This window comes from Nelusetta ayraudi, unplaced genomic scaffold (assembly GCF_046127955.1).
Source record: "Nelusetta ayraudi isolate G7.1 ecotype Tasmania unplaced genomic scaffold, CSIRO-AGI_Nayr_v1 ptg000016l, whole genome shotgun sequence".
Taxonomy (NCBI): Eukaryota; Metazoa; Chordata; class Actinopteri; order Tetraodontiformes; family Monacanthidae; genus Nelusetta; species Nelusetta ayraudi.
In genome coordinates, this window is record NW_027466066.1 from 4,495,218 (window position 1) to 4,515,012 (window position 19,795).

A 19,795-nucleotide genomic window follows, 5' to 3' on the forward strand; every position below is an offset into this window, starting at 1 on the left:
CTAGCGACAGCAACAAATGTTTTTGGAGGGCCTCCTGCGCTAACGTGCTAGCGCTGAAGGAACGCTGAATTTTTGTTGTTGTTGTTGCTGTTGTTGTTCGCCGAACTGGATGTTTACACCGCCGCAAATATTCTGTTCGCTTGCTTTAAAGAAAAAAAAAATGAAATGGGTGCGCAAAAGAAGAGAGCGCCCAGGTCTAGTACTTGAAAGAAAACAGTGACAGAGAGTCAATTATTTTCAAGCATTTTAATACAAACTTAATAAACTATCAGTCCCCCTTAACATGTAAGACACTGACTCCAAATACTTTGTTATACCGTTTGTTTTTTTTGTTTTTTTTTATCAAGTATTGCACAATGTAGGTACAAAATTAATATACGATTACATTTTGTCCATAATATAGCAAAAATCTTTAAACTCTTAACAGAAAATACAACTCTTGTATGTGTGTTTTTTTCTTTTTTCTCAAAAAAAGCAAATATTCTTAATTTCCCACCACTATGGAATAATCTGTACACAATCTTTAGAATAGTCAATGTTTTTTTTTCTTTAAAGATGTATTTATTTTATAATTTCAATAAAAAAAGAAAACAAAAGTCGCTGCAGCCATCACAGATCACTGGAGTAGTAAAAAGATATAAATGCAATACCATGTCGTAGAAACAATAGATACTCTGATATCTTACAAACTCTGTACTAAATTAAATTATACAATTAGAAAAGAGACCAGGAAATCCCACTTATTTGTGCCAATTTCTTGACAGATTGGCGGTGTCCAGTTATGCTTAAATACTGAAAGAGGCCATGACTTGTGGTGGATTCGTTATCGTTTTTTTTTTTGTCCTTTTTTTTCCTCATATATTAGAACAGTCACATAAAAAAAATACTTTGTGCTTGGTTGGCAAATGAAATAATGATGCGCGTTGAACTTTAGGAGAACCAAGCTTGGACATCTTGTACTGGAGGTTTTGACTCGAGGGGGCCGCGTACTTCACCCTCGGGCTCTTGAGACTCGTGACGTAGATCGCACACCTGACAAGTCACTTGCTTCCTTTTATCCTGACATTCTTCTCATGTTTCACTTTTTTTTTTTTTTTAAATGTTTTCATTTCTCAAAAAAAAAAAATGTGCATTTGTGTTTGCTCCCCTCCCACACCTCCCTTACCCTACCCTCCCCTCTCCCCCTCCCCCCCGTCACATTATCTCTGGTCGTTTCATGTCTTGAAGTAGTAGCTTAAGTAGTACCTTTTTTCTTTTTTTTCTTTTAAACGTGCACTAGTTGGCCATGACTGGCTGGAATTGCTGGTTAGAATACTGCATGTTGCTCAAGCTGAAACTCAAGCCGTCCATCACGGACTTGTCGTTAAGGCCGCCGTAGGCCGCGAACACGTCGAAGGCATTGCTGTACTGCAGCGGGCTGAGGCTGAGCGAGCTGTCCCCGGGGAAGAGGGCACTCGGGCTGCCCTGGCCCTGGAGGCTGGGGAACACAAACTCCTTGGCGTTGGGGGACAGGGCCGAGGGCTTCTGATGCTGCTGCTGCTGGGGGAGCGGGGGAGGGGCCTGCACCCCGAGGCCCAGGCCGTACAGAGAGTGCATGGAGGTGGAGATGGCTTTCTGCTTCAGGAGACTGTTCACATTCAGGCCCAGGTTGGTAGGGGAGGTACGGGACACCTTGCTGCCAGGGGGGGCGCCGGTGCTGCCGTTGTTGCCATTGCCGTTGCGGCCGCTGCTCTTCATCTTGGTGGAGCCGAACTTGGTGGCGGCGAAGGTGGCGGTGGTGAAGGTCAGAGGCTGCGTGGAGCGGGGCATGAAGGTGGGGCTGACGGCCGCCGAGTGGCCGAAGGGAGGCGAGGGCGAGCTGGAGCCGGGCGAGGCCCCGTTGGCGGGCTCGCTGATGGGCATGAAGACCTGCGCCTCTGGGTTGAAGCTGTTCTTGATCTCTTTGTCCAGGTCCAGGCAGCCGCAGCCGCTGGCGGCACCGCCGCTGGATGCGCCGTCATTGCTGTCGTCCACGTACAGCACCTTGACCGGGCCCTTCTCGCCGATCTGGTAGGACACCTCAAAGGGGTCGATCCACACGCTGAGGTCCTGCGGCAGGTTGTTGCGCACGTCCTCGATGTCCAGCCCGCTCTCCTTGGCCGCCTTCTCCACCACGGGGTCCACCTTCTCGCCCACGTGGATGCACCTGAACCCCGAGCCCTTGTACGGCTTGTCAGGGTACCAGTGTCCCTCGTACTTCTGCTTCAGCTGCCTCTCCAGCTCCTCGCCGAAGATGTTGACGCGCCGCCGCGGCAGCTTGTTGTACAGGTACGAGATGATGAAGTTGAGCGCCACTTGGATTTCGAGCTGCATAGCTAACGGCTGGTTCGTGGAGACGAGGGGTGTCTGACCTTGAGGGCGCGCTCCCTGGTTCCGCTTTGCTTATCCGTGGTTGGCAAATAAAAAATTTAAAAAAACAGCAGATGCTTCCAGGAGCAGGTGTTGGTGGCGGCCAGAAAGTTGGACCAAAAAAAACAGATCAAAAGTAAAAGTGCTGGTTTTTGTAGAAGTTGGCCGTCCTTCCACTGGATGTGATGTGTTTTCCTGCAAGAGTTCAAAGGGAAAGTTTGTCAACCAATTCACTCCAGATGACGACAAAATCCCAAGAATTTAATATCCATGTATTAATATTTCGATTTAAAAAAAAACAAAACAAACAAGACTAAACGCCTGAAATTGAATCAGTGGCCTTTCTAACGGAAGCTACCCTGAGCTTGATGGATTTAACGTCAAAGAACTCTAAGCGACTGTGCAAGACGGTGTTAAAAAGAAAGGACAAGTTCAGCTAAAAGACGGGGGGGGGGGGGGGAATGGGAGTAGCGGATCCCCCCCAGCATGCCAGCCTTTATCTCGGAGTCTGAAAGTAGGTATTGAGCACATAAGCTCGCCGTCGGTCGGACTCGGGAATCCTGTTACATAATAGCCGACGGAAGAGCGTCCGCGATACAGAGGCCGAATTGAGGCGAGAATCGCCTTCGGGGTGGGACGGGACACCGAGACGGACGTGGATCTTTAAATCGAATTAAAGATCAGCTGCGCATCTGCACGTAAAAGGGTGGCGAGGGGAAAAAAGAAAAACGGGAAGGGCGATTCGCGTCGGAGCTGCAGCTCCAACCCCCCCCCCCCCCCCCCACCTCGCAACGACGACAGGAGATCCTCCCGGTTGCGCAATCGCTACGGGTCTCGACCTATCCGCTGGGTTTCGTGCATAATCTCAAAGACAAATCGTGGCGATTTGTCGTTATTGCACCCGCAGGAGCAGACGCGTCGCCCCTCACACCGACCGTCACTGAGACCTTTAAAGCTACGGCAATACGAATGAGACATTCCAAGAGCACGTTTCGACATTAATAGCATATTGTAAGCGTTTCTTTAAATGAGAGAACATTGTACATTTATCGCATGCAAGCGCTTTGGCAAAACACACACAGGGAAGGACACAGACACATATACACACACACACCCCTCCCTAACTTGGACTGACGCAGCAAATCAGCTTATGAATAGAGCTACAGTGCGGCAACAAGCGAGTGAAAAAGTAGAGACAAACGACACGACGAGGCGAAAGGAAACGAGTGAGCGGAAGCATACTTACTTTGAGTCAAAAAATAGAGGATCTCAGTAGTTCTGAAGTACCGTCGATTAGTGCAAATAGGATGGGGGAGAAAAAGGTATAAATACTCTCTTCACATACAATATGTTATCGACATTACAAAAAAGTATTCCAGTACAAGGACATTTACGGCTTTCTTCGGTTGCTATTTTTTTTTTTTAAGTTTATTTTTTTTCGTTGTTTTATCCTTCGTTCAGCAGGCTGTCAGAGCGGCTCCCACTTCCTCGGGAGTTTTGCAACTTCGTCCGCCTCCCGACGCGGCGGCGCCCATATTTATAGCTTCCCTCCGCCATGGGCACGAGGTGGGCGGTGATGCGGCTTCAGAGGTCAAAACAATACGGGCGGCCGCGATTGGTCCGCGACTCCGCTTCCGCCCTCCTCGAGTCGCGCAGCTCGCGCCGCCGTTGGCCGGCCGACGACGTCACTCCGTGACACATGATTCCGTGAAACGGGAGAGACGCCTATTATGAGTGCTTGCGTCAGAGATAACCTAGGTCTTTGCTGACAGCAAAAGACTGGAATAATTAATGTTTAGGCAGAAACGGTATTATATAAACAGGTTTCCTGGCCGCGGCTTAGTTGTCCCGAAACAGTGCAAGTGTATTAAGTTTGGAAAATGTAAGCAGCGTTGCTGGTGTTTAGAGAGACTTTAAAAAACAACAACATCTAACCATTATTATTTAAAGAAGGCTGGGACGTAGGGTTAATTATTGTTATAACTAGACCCGACTAATTTCTTTTCATGCTTCGTGTTTGCTCCACAACGGCTAAGCAGAGAGAGAGAGAGCCATCATTAATTCCGTGTTTTATAGCCCCCAACCCCCAATTCTGGATAACCTTCGCGGACAGCCGTGGACTAGAAATGCTCGGCTTGTGGCGAATGTATACTTGCTGAGAGGAGATTCCCTATAGCGGAACAATACAGCGGGGCAGCAGTGTGGGTGGTGCTGAGTCCTCGCTGGGAAAACACGGGCGCTGATTGGTGGAAAACGGGGCAGGAGCCCTACGGTGAATGGTGTGCCCGTATCCAAGGTGCTGATGCAGGCTTCGCACGTCACCGCTCGGCTGAACACATGCTGTTACCAAATTTAAAGCGCACCAAACATGCACAGGACGTGAAGTCACTGCTCCACAATGTTGGCGAATCTATAGATTAGTTGTTGACAACAGAGAGCTCGAGAGTTAGACACGTAAAAGCAAACTTTTAGAACATGGATAGATAGATAGATAGATAGATAGATAGATAGATAGATAGATAGTCAACGTCTTTATTGGTGTTAATAAGGTGAATAAGATTTGCACAGCTTGTTGTCTGTTATCCGTCTCTATCTGTAAGTACACACCGTGAGGCGCTGGCAAAAGCTACTAGAATACAGCCGGAAAACCACGAAGAGAGTAAAAGCAGAACAAGTTGAATGTTGCAACAATACTCCTGTGTCTAAGTGTCATGTGCAGTGATCTATTTTCTCTGTGACATTTGAACAGACAGACAGACATAGATACTGTAGATAGATAGATAGATAGATAGATAGATAGATAGATAGATAGATAGATAGATAGATTTTCTAGTCTTTCTTTTTCTGCACCTTGTTGACAGTGGGTGGCTAAACTTGTTTTTCTCTTTCTCTTTTTTTTCACCGCAGCAGCTGCGACTGTGACAGAAAAAGGAAGCGGCGCGGCCTCTATAGGTGTGCTGACAGAGTGGACTCTGCACTTGTGTTTGCCAGGCAGGGTCATGTGCTAGTTGTGAGCTGTTAAGTGTGCAAAAGGGCTCCCGTGCAAAGGGGAAGAGGAGGAGGAGGAGAAGGCGGAGGAGGAGGAAGAAAAGTGGGAGGAGGAGGAGGAGGAGGCCAGCGAGGAAGAGGGGAGGGGAGGGGTGAAATGGACACATGAGACAGCCGATAGATTTGGCCGGGCCCGGCTGGAGGAGAGATTATGTGAGCTAACGCAGCCTTGGGATTCACATTCACTAATGCAGCGCCTGGGGCGATGTGGGCGGCAGAGTGTGTTGTCTGCCAGCAGCGTCGTGACATCAACGGTCCTGGCGAGGCCTTCTTTATTGTTTACTGCAAACAATCACAGTGTCTCACGTCCTCTCGGGCCGAGCTCAGCTCGTAGGCTTGGAGATGACATTGTAGCCAGAGATTCCTGTTCTTTCTTTTTTTTTTTTTTTTGCCCGTATTGGGTAAACAACATTTTTTCCCCCGCAGGTTGCTCATGGTGGAGTCGGGCAGGAGTCACCCGACACGTTAAGGTCAGCAGCCAAAACGAGGCACGTTAAGACCGCTATATTGTCTTAAGGGTGTAATCCTCTGCTGTATCCTCCACTCACCGCTGCGTCTTTCACTTGCGCTTATGAGCAAGTGCAACACCCTTAAGAGCCCTAATCCAGAGTCAGTCTTTAAGTCTGCGCTCCGACTCCAGGGACGTGAATGTGGGTTGAGGGAGAAGCGGGAATTACACGAGTAATACCCCCCCCCCCCCAAAAAAAAAAGAAAGAAAGATGGATTATTGGAATACAGGATGATCAAACTAAACAAGGAGGTGCCGCTGAACCACCAGCACGTTTTTACCTCAGTGGATTAGAGCTCGCCCTAAATAATGCTACTATTTATCGCAAGGATTTGAAGGAGCGTGACGGAGACGAGAGCCTCTCGTCTCGCCGGGAGACTTTCTCCCTTCCGCTGCTTCCATATATGACATAAACACACAGGCTGCTCCGAGCACAGGGCAACGCAGGGTGAACTGAAAGATTGGTTGGCTCTGCGCTTTGTGAGCAGGGAGAAAAATATTTGGTCAAAATATGCCTAAACATTTGGGAGAGGGAGAGAAGTCAGACAAGTGCTTCTATTTGATTTTTTTTTAACATATATACAGTAACTGAAGAAACAGCAGAGCCTCCCCGCCCCATCCTCTTTTTATGCATTTTTTTTGGTGTTTTATTATTTTTTTTAACCGCCCCCTCACCCTCTCTCATTCCAGCTCAGATGGAGAGCCTTTGACGTCACTAGTTATTACTTAACACAGCTCTGCAGAGCGCCCTGGGCTCCTCGTAGCACACAGATGCCTTTTTTCCTCGTCCCTGTGAAGAGTAAATGAGGCGCTGGGTGAGACACGCAGACAGAGACGGAGAGGGGAGAAGTGCTGCGGAGGAGCGGCGCAGCTCAGACTGGGACACCGTGTACAGTCTCGTATTCGGTCTCATCGCTGCTCCCTGAAGCCCGGTTATTGAAAATGGCAGTTATAGAATTCAGATTCTTTTCAGGGTGTCAAAGCGCCCCCTGGCAAAGTGACCCCTTCCCTCCTGTGTACTGGCCCCTCAGGTGAAAGGGCTAATTATCTCTGTAGGCATTTAGGTATTGATTTAGAAGAAGAAAGCGGTAAACAGTGGTGGGTTGTACGCATTAACCACGGCAGCATCACTGGGAGTGTAGAGGGGGGTCACGTTACAGCTAGCAATTAGCACGTTTTAGCTAATGGAAAACAAAAAAAATGAAAAGACAACATTGAAAAATGTTACATTTTGGAACCCAAACACACTGCATTTCTTTTCCTGAAACTGCTTTTTAGATTCACATTAAAATTCAATTGCAAGGGCCTCACCTCCTCCAGCGCACAATTGTGGCATCTTTTTGCATTTCAATGACATAAAAGACACTGAAAAGGACCTCATATAAAAGTAGCTCGGGCTGGATTTGAAAGTAAATAAATATTAACAACAATAATAAATCATATTTGTGCCGTTCAGACTGTCATAAAAAGCAGATTTGGTCTCAGAGACCTCACAGATTCCACAATGAAATGTGACTTCAGCGGGGAAATCTGGATGGCAATCAACACCATCTGCTCGCATGACGCATCGCACAGGCACTTCTCTTGTTGCTGTGGTTGACCAGGTTGGACTTCGACTGTATTTCACTTGGCCTGACTGAGCGTTTGGTTTGTATTTGTAATTGTTGCTCTTTTCTTTTTTGGTCTGTCCGCTGCCTCGGACAGAAAGACCAAATATCAACCGTGTTTGATATTTACAGTGCGGATCGGGGGAAGCTAAATAATCCACACACTCCAAGAGTATTTGGACAAGTGATCATTTACGTCCGAGCCGATTGTTTACGTGGGTTAGTAGCAGGTATGAAATGGTGTTTGGGTGTCCCTTTTCAGCGCACGACTGGTTATCCTGACACTGCCACTGTACATTCGATGCCCAGTCTGGTGTTAAATCTTGTTAAATGAATTTTGCGAGTGACTGAGTTTATACGTCCACATCTCATGGTGCTTCCTGTGAGGGGAGTGACAAACTGTCCTGCTGCTTTGCTCTGGAACAGACTGTCAGCTGTGGCCGTCCATTAAGCATCATGCATCAGTGGTCACACACACACACACACACACACACACACACACACACACACACACACACACACACACACACACACACACACAGGATTTGCAGCGGATACATTACGAGTTGTCACGACAGCAGCTAATACTATCCACGGCCGGCGCAGTCCCTTCATAACCCGCCGAGGCTGTTACATAATTCAACCAATGGCAGCTCGCGGGAGCACCGTCAATGGGTTCATTGGCCAGACCAGGGCTGGACACACAGGAGCGTCAGCAATTGTCCGTTTATTATCATTTTATCGCTGCCAGTTCCTAAATATCCGGTGCCAGGGTGAAAATCTTCAGTGCAACACTGCCCTCGGCCGTTCCACACTGTATTATTTCCCTTGTGCGAATTTGTTTGTATAAAACCTTTAGCAGTTGTTATTTGTACTGACAGCAGAACAAAGGTGAACTTAACTTTGCTCTGTTGTACCATCACTTAACTTGACGTGTGCCTCCTTAGCTCTCCTTTCACCAATGGTACGTACCACTTCCATTTCTTTCCTCGCTTTGCTTCACGCTTTGCATCCACACAATTTTAATATTTTGGAGCTCCCAAAATAAACTTTTAACAAATCTCCTGACCTGGTTCAGTTGAGCCAATAAAAAGCCTCTTTTGTCTGAGAGACGTAAGCGCTTACGCGCGCAGTCCAGCGTTACTCCTTCCACTGACAACATGACTAGACCAGACATTTTATCCATCTATGGATTTATTTAAACCCATGTACTTTTAAGGCTGCTTCAAGGCAATGCGCATGGGCAAAATGGGTAAGACACACACACACACACACCCACACTACACAAGTGTTGTGGGCGGAGTTGGGTCGCCACAAAACTGGATGGACTGTTTTCTTCCCAAATAAAAGGATTTGAAAACTAAATAAGAACAAACTAAAGGAGACAAACTGAGTAAAACAGCACTGGTACTTGCAACATTAAATATTACAGAGACAAGCAGCTTCAATCAACAAACTGTGTAGTCATGAACTGGTCTATTATATTCGAGTCGTAGTAAAACTATATTTGCCCCTGCAGAAACGACTTGAATGTTCAAAACCTGGCAGGTGACAAATGTGGGAGGTACTGGCCAGGTACATTGCCGGCATGTATACATATACATCCATACATACATGCATACATATACATACATAAGACAGCAGGTCAACACAGTCAGCTGCACAACATCGTGAGCATGTACGCACGTGAGTTCTGATCTCATATCACATGAGCGTTTTGAACACTGACTCTTTTCATCTCACAATTCCTTCCCCCCGTATCATATCATATCATAACATAACATAACATAACATGTCATATCATATCAGTGTTTTTTTTTTTAGGAATTTAAAGAGAAATGTAGAGGAAAGAAATCACAACAACTCTGCGTGGTCTCCGCTATCACACACGTGCACATCACACACGCGCTCGCGGGTGTTTTTGCACATGACCTATCTCAGATGATAGAGTGGCGACTCGGAGGTCTGAAGGACAGCGAGAATCAATCCAGTAATGAGGTGTCAATAGGTGAGAAGGTGTGTGAGAGCAGCCAGTGTCGGGCAATAAACCACACATCCGTGGCCGCTCTCATCTCCCGCTAATCTTTCATATTTTACCTTCAGAGTTTTTCATCAACGTTGGAGTGAATCCAACAAGCGCAGTGTGACTCGGCTCAAACCATGAATCATAAATCAGTTGGACCAGTTTTAAAAGAACGCGAGGGTACGTCGTCCGGCTTTGTTTAAAAAAAAAAAAAAAAAAAGTAAACAAAAGCTTCTGGGACTTTCTGCAGCTGCGTTTTAAAGAGCACAGAGTTATGAATTATTAACGGTGGCTCCAGCGCACACAAGACTTAAAGAGCTGCAGCCTTTCAGGAGACATTTACATCGCCTACATTTGGGGGCCTCCCTGTGTATCCTGGGCCAACCCCCCCCCACCAAATATGGCCTGAGGAATTCCATCCCAGCGCCTCGTGGCTGCGTTCGCGCCTGACCACGGAGCCGTGGGCCTCAAGCGTGATCAATCGAGGCACTTTTTAGTGCTCGTTTGTCACCATGCGAGGCGTCGGCGAAGCAATAGCCAGTCGGAGAAAAGGGTGTGGAGGAGGAGGGGTGGGGGGGGTGGGGCAGAGAGCCATCAGGATTATCTGGGAGGATATGAGGGAAGGAGGAGGAAGGCAGAGATGACAGTTGTGGCCCGAGGGTTAGGAGTGACCTCGGAGGGATTTAGAGCCAGAGAGAGAAAATGAAGAGCCGCTGGGGTTGGAGAACGGGAGAGCACGACACTCCGCCGGAAGCGGAGGCGTGACAATACCTGCGTACCTTCAAATACAGGAGAAAAAAAGCAGCATAAACCTCAAACGATGGGACTCTGTCGTCAGTTTCACCATATTTTTAGTGACGATAGCGGCACGCAAGGTCCAAGCAGCTGGTCTGAAGGGTGATTTGGAGCCCAGCAAAGTCGGAACTACAGTTAACATCAGAAAAAAATGAAAAAGAGGTGGAGTAGAATATAACTGAGGCAACACTCACGGCACCTATTGTAAGTGTTCTTTTACATACAAATGGGGTGACTGTAGCTCAGGAGGTTGAGGTTGGCGGTTCAAATCCCGCCCCATCCCAGTCTGTTGTTGTGTCCTTGGGCAATACACTTAACCCACATTGCCACATACAAATGTGAGTGGATGTTGGTTGGGCAGATTGGCTGCCACGCTTCCGTCAGTCTGGCCCGGGGTAGCTGTGGCAACACATGGCGCTTACCACCACCAGTGTGAATGTGGTGTGAAAGAACAAGCGGTTCAATGTAAAGCACTTTGGGTGCCTTGAAAAGTGCTATATAAATGCAATCTGTTATTACTCATAGATTTTTTTTTTTAAATTGCTTTTTTAAAAACCAACAGTGCAACAAACGAAAGATTTACTCGTAACGGAAACATTATCCCAGCATGAGACCGTGACATTGACTGCCATCTATATCCAAAGACAGAAGCACGAGGAGAATAATACGTAACCCCTCTCTGTGTAATTCTGTCATTCCAGACATGCGCGTCCAACGGCAGACGGAGACGAAGCGGTCGGGTCGCACCCTGGCTGGAAACTCATCTACCCCGATGACAACGATCTGACGGCTGGTCTTTGCTTTCCAGATTATCTAAAAAAAAAAAAAAAAACGCCACGGCAGGTTGCTCATCGGACCGATAATGACGGCACCGAAAATTGCTTACCGCGGCTCGTCTCTCGCAATCAGTTTCAACACGCGGACCGCGCAGCACGGGTTCCATTTTTGTGAGGAGATTCGCGGGGGGTGTGGAGGGTAAAGGTTAGCATTTCCATTTAGCCGCCGCGCCGGACCGCGCCGCCCAAATTAGCGCCACGCGGCTAACGGCGTTCACAAATGAGAAAATGAACGTATTTGCGTATAAATAATGCATGTCGCGGCTGAGTTTTTCCGCGCGTTCTTTGAGGATGCGCGGCTGTTTATTATTCATCAGCTGCAATCAAGCGCGGCTCTAAGAATAGGCGTCCAGTACAGAGCCCGATTAAAAAAAAGAAACGGAAAAGAAACACGATGATTTCCATAAAACTGCTGCCGTTCCAGACGTCCTGGTCCTTCCAGCTGCCAGTCTGTGTTAGATCTCCTGTTGCTTTACTGGTTTGTTGCAAACAAACACAGTACGCGCATGCACACACACACACAGACGCACACACACGCCGGCGGCAGCGCGTGACTCTCGACAGCCAGTGGACCAACCTGTTTTGGAAACAGATATGTTATCATGAAGTGGCCGATGCATACTCAAAAAGGACTAGAGCGCATTAACCTTTCCTTTATTTAGCCTCCGTCCGACGGTGCCAACCAGGGGAACCAATATCAGATGGCAAACTGGCCGGCCGGCCGTGAATAAGAAGCAGGACGCAGATGGAGACGGCGAAGCAGAGAGGGAGGCGTGCCAGTTTGGATATTCTAGGAGCGAGACGCTAGAGCAGTTGGGGAAGTGCGGAGCTTTGAGCTGCAAAACTGATGCAGATGACACTCTGGCTTGTTCCCTTGCTCAGAGCAGCTGACCTCAAGCGGAGGTTAAAGAGATCTTTGGATCTTTGGAATGTCATCTCAGCTGAGTAAGAAAGCAAACTGCAGAAGAAAAAAAAACAACCGATACCTGTGTATTTATCATTACGCTGTCGTAATGGTCATGCTGTCTTGCTAGCCGCAGCTATCAGGATGAAGTGCAACCAGACTGGTTTGCCGAACCACCCGCCCTGCTGCTGCATAGCTCTGAAAACATTTTTCTCCCTTCAGCAGATTCCATCTAAGGAACGTCGACGTAGAGATAACACCTGAAAGCCTGATCGTACCACATCTCTCTGACGTCTCCAAGAGGACAACCACAAAATCTGAGCAGATCTACACTGTGGTGGAATGCGGAAAAAAAGCCCAAAACAAAACAGAAAGGTCTTCCCTTCACCTCCTGACACTGAGACCAACGACCAATGACTCTGAGAGGATGTGTGTGTGCCAGTGTTACTGGTCAGCGTGGTGGTGATCCGTCACTGGAGGGGATCAGAAGAAGAACGGACGTAAGACGAAGGTAGGAGGTTTTGATGGTGGAGCCACAGTTGCAAGTTATTACTCAGCAAGCCACCACTCGTCTTCTTCTTCTTCTTCTTCTTCTTCTTCTCTTCTTCTTCTTCTCCTCCTCCTTGTGGCCACAGCCAATCTCCTGCCTCCTCCTCCTCCTCCTCCTCCTCCTCCTCCTCCTCTTCTTCTTCTTCTTCTTCTCCTACACACCAAATGATATCACACGCTCTGTCACTCCAACCATAAATCTTCCCCCCGCTCTTCCTCCAGCCTGAGCAGCCCTTGTACCCACTGTCTCCAGAACATCTAATATGTCCCGTCCTTCCGATCCTCCCGACGCACTGGAAAGGTAAAAGGTCGCCGCGTTTGACCAGTTTAAAAACATCCAAGTGGGAAGGCTGCGTTCAAGACTTTCACTCTGCAGCGTGCCGTCAAAACAGCTGTTGTCATTTAAATTTATTGGCCCCCGCTGGATGGAAGACGCAGGAAGCGGCCCGGGTCCTTCCACTTCCAGATCCTTCCTACCAAACCTGTTTGCTCACTGCTGACAGGAAGTGGCCAGCAGCTGAGCTTCACACCCCGAGGTTTGCGTCGCCTGTCTGAAGGCGCCTTCAGAGGCTGGGAAGGTGGCGGCCGGCTCGCCCTGCCTGCCGCCGGTGCTCTTTGATCCCACGTGAAAAAAAACACTCACGGTGTCACCGCCTCAATCCCCCCCCCCTCCCATTCTTTACCTAGGCCTAAGGGATCCAATATGGAGGCCCATTCATTTCAATGGAGTTGTTCAACCAAACAAGTTTTTGGGTTCTGTGTTGCTTCTGCACTCAGAGGCCCCACAGAAGATTAAAAGTTCATGACTTAAAAATCTACAATAGGAACATTTTTTATGAAACACGTCTCAGGTCACAGTTTCTACGGGTATTTCTTTTTGTGTTGCGGTCTATGGGAAAAATGTTTTTTGTTGGTGGTATAGGGTTTTTTGGCTGCTGTACCTCGAGTTGCCACTGGGGAAAAAAATGTCTCGTCGCCATATTGCCAGTCCGGAATCCAGTTCTTATAATACCTCCATGCCCTCACAACACACACATGCTGAGTGTCAACCATGTCATTGGGAGAACCGAGTCACGTCTCTCCTCCTCCCCCCCGACCTTTGACCCGTCATGCATTTATACACACACACATGCACGCAAACACAAATCTAGTTTTGACACAACGGTGCTGCGGACGACTTCTCGGAGCAGCAGCTGGCCGCCGTGGCGGTGAAGGCAGAACCCGCGCGGCCACATGACATGTTGGAACTCCCGAAGAAGCCGAGCAGGAGTTGGATGATCTGAAAAAAAGGCTTAAAATACAACCGGTGCGTCCCACTCAGCCGGGGGGCCGAGGAAGCTCGCCCATGCGAGCCCACTTTCATGTTCGCTCCCTTTCGGGTTTCCCGCTCGGGTTTATTTCCGATGCCAGATCCTCGGCTGCTCCTTCCCGCCTACAACCACTTGGAAATGAACTGAGTCGCAGCAAGAGTTCAGGGCACAGACGCAAAGTTCACTTTGAAAACATACACTTTAAACGCAGCAGGGAGGCACAGGTGAAAAGCTACAATAAAATTGCCGTGAGGGATTTTTTTGAGGGTATTCTGGCTGGGGAATCGTATTATTGGCCTTTGACTGAGGAAAGGGCCTTTATTTATTTATTAGTTTTCAAATTGTAGTTTTTCATGCAGGGCACTGGCAAAGTAGTTTCAACAAATGACTTATTCAAAAACCCCAATAGACAGCCAGAAAACAGCATGTTTAGCCCTCTGTTTACAGTCTTTTGGTCTAATTTGTGAGGCTATCTGGTGGAATGGCTGTGTTGTCACTAACCTGGGAGAAGTTCCTTTTGTGGCATCACAAAGCACCGCTTTCACAAAAGTTCAGCAAGAAAAGTAAATAATTGGGTTGTTTTTTTTTTTGTTTTGTTTTTTTTTACCTTGTTATTTGTTAGAAAACATTGACAAAGTGATTTTTGCACAAAGCAGACCCTGTAACTTCCGGCAATCAGCCGCTCAGCAGCCAGCCGCCCGCCAAAGCCTGTCACACGGCCGTCAAGGGACATCAGCGTAATCACTCAGGTCAGACATGTAAAAGCAACACTCGGCGAGGCAGCAAATGGGCGGCCTGCGGTGTGGGGAAAAGGACTTCAATTACAGTCTTTGGCAGGAGGAGAAAATGAATGCAATCAGAGCGATGCATCATCACACGGCCTGGCAGGGAGTCTCACATTATGCATTTGTAGTTTTTTTTTTTTTTTTTTTTTTGGAATATGTGCGGCGGTACGAAAGCACACAAAAGGTAAAGTCGGAATATTGGAGACGTGATCAAAATGACATATTTATTTATTTATTTTTAACGTTCTTCCTTTCCTTGAGCCAAAATCTACAATTTTTGCCTGAAGTGCCAAACTGACTATTGCACCCGAGCCTTGATTCTTCATGCTGTTAGTGCAGCGTTTCCCTTTTGGGTATATTGGGGGAGGCTACAATTAAATGGCTGCAAAAATAAATTGAAATGAAATTACACAGTTTGACAATGATGGGACAAATGAAACACAAGAATCTCGAAAATGAAGCCAGAATGCAACATTCTCCCCCCATTAACTCCTTAATTCCTTCCACTGCTTTCCGTCCCTCAGCCCCTAAAAGCCATTTACTCCTCAGTTTGCCCGTCCAAGCTGGCCGCAACGTGTCATTCACGTCCGCACAACGACGACTGTGTTATCAACGTGTTGATGTAACTCCCGAAACTGTCTGCTGCCGCACCGGCCGCCCACGCAGAGAGAGATGCACGGCCACGGTAGAAATGACGGCGCTGTTAACACCCCAAAAAAATTAAATAAATAATAAATTTTAAAAAAATCCACGATTCTGCCACAAAGTGCCTCCTTCTGTCGGACCGTTGTTTGCCTTCGCCGCCTCACAAACAAAACTCCCATTCAGGGTAAGCGCACAAGCCTTTTAGTGATGTCACCGTCGCCATGGTGACTATTCTCACGCCCACCCTCCGTCCCCCCCACCCCCCAGCCCTCCCTCCTTCTTCTCCCTTTCACCCTCTTTGATCCTTTAAATCTCGTCAGAGCGACAGTGACAGTCCATCTGTTACGTTTCTCCCGCGAGACACACTGGGCGCTTTGTGTTGCGGCGGGCGGCAGCGCGGTGACGGAGCAATGTCACTTCCGGGGAGGCGGGGAAACTCAAGTTGTTGTTCGAGTGCTTCCTCTGTCCCGTGACTGAAACTGGAAGCAGCACGGAAAGACTGTTGAAGTGAGAGTGATGGATGGCTCGCACCGAGGCCCATAAATACCCATCATCCTCTGGGCTCTGCTCACTTGCGGCTGAACTTGCCTAGTTGTATTAGGAGTAGCAGAAGTAATAATAGTATTTAGTGTGAGGACCAAGCGACGTTTAACAAATGGAAACTGAGCTTTTCCTACCCACTTCTTTGACTTTTAAGACGTACTTTGCAATAAATGTCACAATAAATATTTCAACATTGTGCATTTTACAACACGACACTTTCACTTTATCTACTTTGAAATGATTATCCCTGCTGAGTAATTCTCTGCCAGCCAATCAACGCTAACTGCTTTACTGCTGGTTGCAGCAGTTCAAAAAAAAAAAAAAAAAAAAAAAAGCTGTTCTGGCTTACGCAACATCACATTGACTGGTTCCCATACATCTGTTTAAAGAGTCAGATGGGGCTTTAAAGCTCGACTCTGTTGGTGTGTGTGTGTGTGTGTCGCGTCCGCGCCCTGCTGATAACCAGGATCTGGCTGCTGCTGATCAGCGACTCGTTCACAGACCTGCTTATTATGTAAGGGCACGGGTTTATTTTTAGAGAGCACTATCGGAGGAAACAAACACTCTTCCCCACCCCAAGGCGCTGGCCCAGTTGTGCTGGTTCCGTGGCGTCTGTGTGCGTGTATGTGTGTGTGTGTGTGTGTGTGTGTGTGTGTTTATGTTGGGTAATATGGATTACACGTCGTGTCTGCCAGAGCAGTGTAAGGTGAGGGACTGAGTCAGATAAAAAACAAAAAAAAAGTGCACTAGAGCTTTGTTCTTTGTATTGAAGTGTCAATAAGACACTTTTTTCTCCTTTTTCTGCATGTGCTGGCAGCGCAGCGGTCATTGAGGGGTCATGCGTAAACAACAGTCAGTCCAACTCAGGTTATGTAATATTGACAAGCTGTGACCTGGTTATCACTGGTTATTGTGGTGCAGCCCACATTGTCTAATCAGTGCCTAAGCATGTAATAGCTGACACACACAGGACATCCAGCAGTGGTGCCGAGGCAACAAGACAAACACTTTGCTTACAATCGTACGCGTCTCTAGCTAGCTTGCCGTTCGTGAACTCCTCCTGTTTTAACAAAGAGCGCAATCTCAAGTTGTTTACAGCACGCCCAGACGGGTGTTTGTCCCGCCCTCTGAGACAACATTGCTTTGTCCCTTGAAGGCCCAAAACGACGCATCAGACTTAGCAAGAGGCTGAAACCAGGCATTGTTGCAGAAGACTGTAAACAGAAGGCTAAGTACGCTGCTTTCTGGAGATCTAGTTTTGTCTGGTTGTTAGTTTAGGAGACGCTATCACAAGAATATGTTCCACTAAAAAAATGGCAAATTTGAGGGCTTTAACTTTGGTTAGGGACCACGAATAAGTGACAGTTTTTGCTGGAGGCTACAAACAGAGTGCTAAAAAAGAAGGCTCTGGGGATCTTTCAGAGATAATCGTTTGCAAGGCTGATCCTCCGGTGTCGAGAAATCTGAAAACTGGTACGTCACAGAGGAATAACAAAGATGGAAAAATGACAGAAAAGGCAGAGGATTTTGAGCAGGTGGTCCGCGAGAGTAAAAATGGAAGCCACAAAACCCACAGGACGGATGCACCAAGATGCTCGCAGGAGGAGAGGAGGGGCCACACAAACGCAAGCACACACAAGCGGAAAACGCAGGTGGCAGTCAGCCAGAGGTCATGAAACGCACAGTCTATTTCTGGGAGTCTTGGATCTCGATGCGTTCTCAAAGAGGCGAAGAGGCGAAGAGGCGAAGAGGGCGGCTGCCCCCCCCCCCCCCCCCCCACACACACACACACAACCAGCGTCGCCCTAATACGCCATGGTGCAGTTTAGCGATCCGCAGGAGGAACACCTGCATCTCTTTTTCCACGATAAATACACCCACAGCGGGATAAAAACAGCTCAGTTCAGTGCCCAAAACAATCCTGACATTTCGCATGCCCCGCAAAGTTCAGGCATGCATGTCTCCCGCCGGCCCCCGCCCCGCTGCCCTGTGCCGCCGCGGCCCCCTCGCCTCGGGGAGGAGCGGGTGGGCTGGGGAGGGGTTGGCGGCCGCGTCTCGCAACCTTTGATCAGCGCACTGTCAAATGCCACGCCGAGTGCCAGCACTAACCCCTCCCCTCGCTCCCACCTCCCTCAACCCAGCCACCCACCCTCGGAGAGCACAGCTCAATGGGCCTCTTGTTCGGAGCCAGTTGCCCCAGAAGTGAGGCTCTGTGGTTGCGCCGCTTAGCCTTTGTGCACAAACACGGACGGACGTGGAGGAGCGAGCCGTGGACGGTGGGCCGGTCCTGACTGCGAGTGCTTTGTCAGGGACTCTGTGTGTCTTACTGTACACGTTTTCCTGCAAACGCTAGAGTCCCGTCTTATGCAAACTTTGCCAGAGCTTAGGAGCAACATGACTGTCGTCTGTCACTGAAGTCTGCAGAGATGAGAAAAAGTCCACCCCCTTTAGCTGTTTAGCTTTTGCTGGCTCCAATTTTCAAAAAGTGTTTGTACAAGAAAAAAAACAAAACAAAACTCAGTTCGGGAAAGCAGCCCTTTGTGATGTCACAAAGGGACACAGATCTCTCCAACTCCCAGGTTAGTCACAACAGCTCCAGGCAGGAGTTGGCTCTTCCCTCTGACGCCAGCTCTCTACTGCCTTTGCTCGCGTCTCCTTCCACATTTGGCAGTGTTTTTACAGAAGGCTGCAAACACAGGGCTAAACATGGTATTTTATAGAGAACTTTATTTTTTTTATTGATAGATAGGTCTGTTTATTGATAGTGTGAAACACCATGATTGGTGCCCTCAAGGGCTTATTGGACACTTATCAATACATTTATCGAATAACATTCCCACAATTACATCCCCGATAGCCACGTGACATATTAGAGAACAAATGGCAGTATGACATAAGAAAACCTGTGAAAATAGGGACACATACAAATAAAATGGTTTTTGTTATGGCTGGTATGGTTTGTCATAAAGTGTACAAAGTACTTGAAGTACAAGTAAAGTACAATTAATGCCTAATCATTTCCAAAATAGGAGCTTTTAGGTATTGGATCTGTACCTGTGACATACTGAAACTGTGGGGGGAAGCGTTGAGCATCGTTAGTTAATAATTCAAGCTGTAACAGATCCACGTAGCTATAAAACCGCATACTTTTTTTTTTTTTTTTTGTAAAAGGAGCAAATCGTACAATATATTGTACAACAGTTCACCAGAAGAGCTGCACGCGGTACTGAACAACAAGAAACAGAAGTTCGCCGTCCGTGAGGGATTCATTACCTCCAGCGGCTGCTGGCCGATTCAACCCTTCAGCGACTGTCATAACGGCATAAAAAGGTTGTGCGGCGCGGCAGCGGAAAGAGCGACAAGGAACCAGAGAGGCCGAGCAGGTGGAAAACTCATTATCCTCAACAGTGACGGATCGGCTACAGATCGGGGCAGAGGAGGCCGACGAAGGAGGGAGAGTCGTCTCAGTATCCCAGCTGCTGACGATGCCGCTTTGGGAATCCGCAGCGAACATTGTGCAATTTCTATTCCTGCATACATCCACGTCCCGTTTCCAGGCTGCTGCATCTTCTCTCTCTCTCTCTCTCTCTGTGCGTGTGTGTGTGTGTGTGTGTGTGCGTCCTCAGGTTTGTCCTCCATCAACGACACCTCCCACTCAGTCCTTTCTACCGCTTGACAAGTGTTTACCACAAACTTGTGATTAAGCAAAACAGTTCTGCGCACGCCGACGTGCACTCTGTGCACGGGGGCAACTTCAATGGCACATCAAAGTATGCCATTTGCCATTTGAAAGTAAAAAAAAAAAAAAAAAACTAACGAGAGACGCTTCTTTTCATGCATCAAAGCCAATTTAT

The 19,795-nt window shown here is 47.9% G+C and overlaps 1 protein-coding gene across 1 annotated transcript; it reads right to left on the reverse strand.

Annotated features, from left to right (window-relative positions):
• Positions 1 to 231: 231 nt before the first annotated feature.
• tob1a (transducer of ERBB2, 1a) lies at positions 232 to 3,905 on the reverse strand. The gene is made up of 2 exons (XM_076024006.1): positions 3,635 to 3,905; positions 232 to 2,583 (listed from the first exon to the last, which is right to left on the reverse strand). Exon 2 carries the CDS (start codon positions 2,350 to 2,352, stop codon positions 1,276 to 1,278), a length of 1,077 nt encoding a protein of 358 aa, XP_075880121.1. The 5' UTR covers positions 2,353 to 2,583; positions 3,635 to 3,905; the 3' UTR covers positions 232 to 1,275.
• Positions 3,906 to 19,795: the final 15,890 nt, after the last annotated feature.

What these genes read in the sequence shown, in the direction of transcription:
- tob1a (XM_076024006.1), bottom strand. Translation starts at nt 2,352, where the DNA reads ATGCAGCTCGAAATCCAAGTGGCGCTCAACTTCATCATCTCGTACCTG.